General features: G+C 38.0%; 1 protein-coding gene across 1 annotated transcript in view; it reads right to left on the bottom strand.

Moving 5' to 3' along the window:
- Window positions 1-3,146: 3,146 nt before the first annotated feature.
- Window positions 3,147-6,837, bottom strand: part of LOC111434671 (exosome complex exonuclease RRP44 homolog A-like) — a 12,391-nt gene continuing 8,700 nt past the window's right edge. The window contains exons 15-25 of the mRNA XM_023072141.1: window positions 6,680-6,786; window positions 6,224-6,278; window positions 6,027-6,126; window positions 5,746-5,857; window positions 4,990-5,110; window positions 4,777-4,836; window positions 4,591-4,696; window positions 4,416-4,511; window positions 4,133-4,214; window positions 3,958-4,023; window positions 3,147-3,544 (exon numbers count right to left, since the gene is read on the bottom strand). Coding sequence (XP_022927909.1) covers window positions 3,343-3,544; window positions 3,958-4,023; window positions 4,133-4,214; window positions 4,416-4,511; window positions 4,591-4,696; window positions 4,777-4,836; window positions 4,990-5,110; window positions 5,746-5,857; window positions 6,027-6,126; window positions 6,224-6,278; window positions 6,680-6,786 — 1,107 coding nt within the window. The 3' untranslated portion in view covers window positions 3,147-3,342. The remainder of the gene's footprint in view (window positions 3,545-3,957; window positions 4,024-4,132; window positions 4,215-4,415; window positions 4,512-4,590; window positions 4,697-4,776; window positions 4,837-4,989; window positions 5,111-5,745; window positions 5,858-6,026; window positions 6,127-6,223; window positions 6,279-6,679; window positions 6,787-6,837) is intronic.

The raw sequence follows: 6,837 nt of genomic DNA on the forward strand, positions 1-6,837 counted from the left end.
TTCTGTACTCTGCTTCTCTAGTTGACAATGATACTGTTGGTTGTCTTTTGTTACACTAAGAAGTTGTTCTCGAACCGAGCTTGACCACATACCTAGTGCTTGATCTTCGGGTATCGTGATGTCCTGCATAGTCAACATCACGGTATCTAGCTAGCTTGTATTTATCGCTTCTTTTGTACAACCAATCGTAATTGATTGTACCTTTGACATATCTCAAGGTTCGTCGAGTCGCATCCAAATGAGGCTTTTTCGGACTTTGCATATATTGACTAATGACTTCAACTTCATTTTCGAATCCATTTGATTGGTTCATGTAGATCTCTTGATCAAACTCTCCATGCAAGAATACATTCTTCATATCCATCTGCCAAAATTTTCAATCTTTATTTACCACAAGTGCTGGAGGAAACTACATGAGAGTGATCTTCACGACTAGACTAGTTTCATCATATTCTAGTCCATATTGTTGAGAGATTCTTGGGGCTACAGTCTGAGCTTTGTATCTCTCAATTGATCCATTCAAGGTACACTTTATTTTGTAAATCCACTTGCAAAAGGTGGATTTGACATTTCCTAGTCTTGACACTAGTTCCCAAGTTTGATTTTGCTCTAAAGCTATAAATTCTTCCTCCATTGCCTGTTATTGTGTGATGCTTCTGCATACATCTCTGGCTCTTCAACTTCATCTTCTATAATAACTGCGTTGGCATACTCTGCATTTGACTTTTGGATTATTTTTTATTGTCTAAGTTGTTGAGGTGCCATTTTCTTTTCACTAGGTTCGCTTGGTTGAGTTATTTCTTGCTCACATCAGTATCACTCAAATCTCCAGGCACATCAACATGTAAGCAAATGTGTACAATTTGCTCCACCGTCTTCTGTAGAAGAATTTCTTCAGTGTTGTCCAAGCCTGGTACTACTTCCTTCAGTGTTGTCAATTATGTGGTTTGAGCATCCTGAATCAATGATCCAGTCGTCATCGTAATCAATATTTTCTCTCATCATTGCCATGAGCGCTAGCTCGTCTTCTTCTATGACACACATTGCCTCTCCATCCCACTCCTCCTCAATTTCTATGTTGGAGGATGCCATATTGCTTTTGAAAGATTTTTTCTTAGACCAACAATCCTTCATATGTGACCCTTCTTCCCGCAATTGTAGAAAATACCAACAAATCTCTTCCCTTGACACTCTTGTTGTCGTTCTTCTAAGCTCTTCTAGTTGTGCAGTTCCTTGGTGGCTTATTCCTTTGTCACCATTTTGGTATCCACATTTGGTAGACAGCTTATTGTTGCTCCTACTATCATTTGTGTAGAGTGCTTCTTCATCCTTTAATGTGATTCCTCCCATTTGTTTAGCCATGCTGACTAACAAATTTTCAAACTCTACAACTGATGGTTGAGCAGGTCATCCTTGTACAACAATAACAAAGCTTCTATATTCTAGTCTCAATCGGTTAATAATGATTCTCTTCATTTGAGATTCTCCAATGACGGACTTTGGGTCTAGTTCAGTAATCTCCCGGCAGATCGACTTGACCTTGTGAAAGTACTAGGCAATCGTCATGTCATGTTATGAAATTAACAATAACTCGTTCTCCATAAGTTGAGTCTCATATCATTCTTCTTTGAGCATAACATCACAAACGTATCTCATGCTTCTTTCGGTGTCTTGTTATCCCAAATATGCTCTAACATCTCTTCTCTAATTGTGATCTTCAAGGCAAACATTGCTTTGTCTGCTTTGATTCTCCATTTGCACAAGGTGCAATTAGAATCCTCCTCCGGCAGCGTAGTTTCACTCCTACCAATGACCTCCCAAAGGTCCTATCCTTGTAAATAGGACATCATGCATGTTACCCACGTGTTGTAGTTGTAGTTGTTGAGTTTCTTGATTCCTCCAATGATTTGGAAATCACTTATCGTGTTGGCTATACTTCAGTAAGGACAAACTCTTTTGACACAAGATTTGCAATGTCATGGACTACTCACGATACAAAGAAACTCACTCACTAATAATCTCAATAAATCGTTTTTGATGTGGAAGATGAGACAGAGCTACAACCACAGAGCATACTAAGAATTCCAAAATAGCAAATGACCTACACTAACCTTGCTCTGATACCAGATTGTTGAACACAACTCTCTGTAGGAAACACTTGCACTCTTTATTAACACCAATCAAGAAAAGAATACAAGAAACTTTGTAGAATGCTTTTGTTGGATGTAAACCTGATAGGGCAGAGGATCAACCTTTTCCTAAAATATCTAAATCATTTTACTAAAATATTTAGTTTATCAACCTTTTCCTAAAATATCTAAATCATTTTACTAAAATATTTAGATATTTTTATTCCTAAAATACGTGCATCATTTTCCTAAACTAAATATACAATGAACTCATACAATTATTGGGCTAGTGATGATATTTTAACACTCTGACCATGTCGAAGGCAACTTGATATCTTCAGATGGTTATGTGACCATCTAAACGATTGTCTTTTGGGAGTTATCTAAGTAGTCGACTTGCTCCTCTACCATTTAGGCAATAGAGACTGTTGAGTTATCTCAACTCTCGAAGCCACCCCCTCGTGTGGCATTTTCCTCTATGGTTTCAGCCCTCAAGATCAATTCCTAGATGGGCATTCTATCCAGACGGTATGCTACTGTATCAATCGTATCAATCTTGGCAGTGATCGCATTCGTGTGAGACTCCAAGACCGAAGGTCATTAGGAACTTCTTGCCAGAAGAGAAGCAATATTTACTCCCACCAACTAGTAAGTCAACCAACCTTGACATAAATAGACATGAACTTTGTGAGGAGTCATACACCAAAAATATAATAGTAAAATAATAAACAACTAGCTAACATGAAGGAAGTAAAAAGTATCAAAATGGACATGCGGCTATGACCAACCTGCCCTAGACAAGTATGGCTATGACATGATGCAATGAGATGAGCCAAGTCGAATACAACTTTTATGGCAAGAGTCGGTCAGCCACTAGTGTTTTCCTTTTTTTTTTTCTTTTTCACTTATTTAGTTGAGTGAAATTTGATAAAATTAGTTCAGGGTAAAACTTGAAAAGGAAAAAAAAAAGTTTTTTCCCAGGCATAAACTTGAACACATCAAAACGAAATTGAAACATTTTAAACAAATTACACATCTGAGTTCAAAAAATTAGTGGTAATTATTTATAATAAAAATAAATATACATTTCTTCCAACAATCTGTTTTAGCAGCGCTGCAGCTCTATCTACTCTCACAACATGAACTCTGTAAACTCGCAAGCTTTAAAAAAAACAAAAGAACTCTACCTTTTACACAAGTGGTTTTGGAGACATTAAGTAATAAGTTTAAGCTGAAGCTTTGGTCGATTTGGTTGGGGCTCCACAACCTCCATGTGAATTCTCACTGCCTGTAGAACGTTGTATGTTATGCTACCATCCAACCTTTTGATCTTCTGGTCTTGCTCATCCACCAACCATTCTCCATTTTGCTTCTCACCTCTTGCTGACAAGTGTATTGGTCCCTCGATACCAAATCTGAGAAACCAAAGCAAAATAATGTCATTATTGGGATGTTCGACACAAAAACGTGTTGTATTGAGTAGGTGAACAATTTAATTTTGTATCTGCGAGTGTCTGGATCAACTGACCTCTACATGTAACCATCTAACCTACGATTTTGTGGACCCTTGTTTGAACTCGAAAACTCAAACGCATCCAAATTCACAACCCCCAACACACACGCAGACAAAAAGGGCAAGCTATGTTTTTTATCCGTAAACGACCTGGCTAACTTGCATGCATGTCAACTATTCTATCCTACTACATTTACTCTTAAGATAGGTGGTCCCTATTACTTTAACCTATTCCCTCGAAGTCCTTCAATTCAAGCCATATTAATCAAAGTGAAAGGTAGAAATACTATAAAACCATAGGCTTAGGAAACGTACTTGGGAACAAATACTATAAAACCGTTTGATCTTATCTTCACAATTCTGGCCTCCGTGTCCGTAGGCCTACATCAACAAGAGATGAAATTTCTTTAGATTAGACGAGAAAAAAACAAGCGGACGTGAAAACGTTTGGGTCATGCACATGAGTAATGAACATGTTAAGCTGACATACCGTTTTTTGAAGTAAATTAAAGTATGAAGCTCTACTGAAGCCCGGCCAGCCATCTGGGCGTTTCTATGTCGATAATTCAAGTCTGGAAACAATTTACAGCAGTGAACATCCATACGATACAGAGAGATTAAACAATGTCACGTTACTCTTATAATCAACCAACCAAATGAAGATCAGAATAGTTTTCTTCCAATAAAGAGTTAATGCTTGATCCAGTTCATCAAGATCAATTTGCAGTTGAGCATAATTATGTGAAGATTAGGGAAAAGAGAGTGTTTCATACTATCAGCGATTGTAGTGAGTTTTAGTCTGTCATGGAACAGGGTTGGAAGTTTGTATATTCCCAAAGATGCAGCGAGCAATCTGTGCACGATGACATCTGCAATAAAAAAAAATGGATGAAGACCCAAAACAATAAGATAATGTCACCAAACAGAGAACACAACACAAGCCCGAACCTGCGTATCGTCGAATAGGAGAGGTGAAATGGGTATACAGAGGTGCTGCAAGCCCATAATGTTGATATTCTGGAGGACTGAGGTCTCCGCTATAGAAGTAAACAGCCTTCACTTGGACAAAAACATCTTTCAGAAATGTCCATAAGCAGTTAAATTAATCAAAATGCAATATTTAAGTGAAATTACCTGTGTCATACATCTAGTAGCTAGTATTCTGATCAGCTTATTGAAGTACGGATCATCACCCTGATAAAGTATGAATTTTGTTCCAGTTAAACAAAGAACAGACTAGCAAATGTTAATATCAAGGAGCTAGAGTAACTTTAACGAAGCCACTAGGCAAGCAACAAAACGAAGACAAATTTGAAATTATGTCCTAATCAATGCACTATGATATACCAAAGCACGATCAAGTGAATCAGCCAAAGCTTTGGATGATGAGACATCCAAGTCAAGACCAACAGCGACAGCTGTGCGAATCAGAGGTTCAAGCATCTCGTTAGTTGGTGTAGGATGGCGCCTGCAAATAAAAAGAAAGTAATAGTTTATTATAACAATCTCACCACTCAACCATTGTCCACAAAGTTGGATATGTGAGATCCCACATCGGTTGGGGAAGAGAACGAAACATTCTTTATAAGGGTGCGGAAACATTTCCCCGTTTTAAAAACATAAGGAGAAACTTGAAATAGAAAACTCAAAGAAAACAATATCTGCTAGCAGCGGGTTTAGACTGTTACAAATGGTATTAGAGCTAGACATCGGGTGGTGTGCCAGCGAGGACGCTGAGCCCCGAAGGGGGTGGATACCGGGAGGTATGCCAGCGAGAATGCTGGGCTCCGAAGGGGGTGGATTGTGAGATCCCACATCGATTGGAGAAGAAATGAACAAACTCTTCAACGGGTGTCAAGCAAACAAGCTAGCCAGATTAGGCTTTGCTTTAAATATGCCAACTGTAAAAATGTGTGTGAAGTACACAACTGAAATCTTTATTGCACAAAACTCCGCTCCAACCATTACACCATTCCACAACCAAAAGTTCCCACCCTCCTCAAAAATAAAAAGCTAAAGGCAAGGGAGGAAGAGACACACATGACATGAATATAATGCAGTGGCAGACATAACAAGAAGCAAATGCTTATGATAGCTCTTTACCGTAATAATGAACACAGCGGAAAATGCTGAAGAATTTTTTCTGCTACCGAAACATTAGCAGCAAGCATAAACTCCTCTACCATTTGGTTAGCTTCTCGAATTTGATACATACCTGGAAGAATAAATCATTTTACAATGACAATGAAAAGGTTTGAGAATTCTTCTTGAAAGAAAAGGGGAAATCTTAGCACATTAATACACAGAACTAATAAGTAAATAGAAGCCGGTTTCTCAAGCATTCACAATACTAGCTATGAATGAAATCTGACATCCAAACATACCAATATCAAGAGGGTCATGTGTCTCAGTGTCAATTTGAAATTTGACTTCAGCTGAAGCAAGAGTCAAAGCACCTCTCTCAATTCGTCTCAACCTCATTTTCTGCAGGTTGACCAAGTTCGTTGGAGGTTAGAGAAACTACGAGTCAGCTCGAGACATATTGTGATTATTAGAACAAATGTAAATAAAGCATGCTTACCTTTGCCAAGGCATTCATATTTCTCAAATCTCTAGTTATTGGATCCATCAATCGACTGCAAGTAAATATTAAATATCTTCAGGTCTAAATGAACCCCAAAAAAATTCTGAACATAAGTAAACACGGTGATAAAATAACTCCTAAAAGAGGATTGACAAACACGTTTATGGTTGATTTGACAAATATGCAGATAACAAAGAAAAGGCTGTAGATTATTCAGAAAGGCTGCAAGATACAATAAAGAGGTACTGCATGATCAGAAGCAGCGAACTTAAGGACATCCATTGCTTATAAAATCAATAATGGCTTAAACAAAACAACTAAAAGACAGTAAGGTCTAATAGGAGACATCAACAATCAACTACGTCAAAACACTGGGCGATCACCACAAAAGTTGAAGAAGGCATTATTACAAACTCCAACATACTTCAATAGTTGCAACTGACATGAAATTACCTGTCATCCATCCTCGCTTGAGCTTCAACATATGATAATGCAGCACTTGATTTAATGATGCTTTTTGTGTAGCTAGTAGAAATAATATCGGCTTCAGGTGTCATTTCCTGAACGTCAGAGGCAAGAGATTGAAAATAAATGCACTGGTTGGGGGGGGG

Source organism: Cucurbita moschata, unplaced genomic scaffold (assembly GCF_002738365.1).
Source record: "Cucurbita moschata cultivar Rifu unplaced genomic scaffold, Cmos_1.0 Cmo_Scf00045, whole genome shotgun sequence".
NCBI lineage: Eukaryota > Viridiplantae > Streptophyta > Magnoliopsida > Cucurbitales > Cucurbitaceae > Cucurbita > Cucurbita moschata.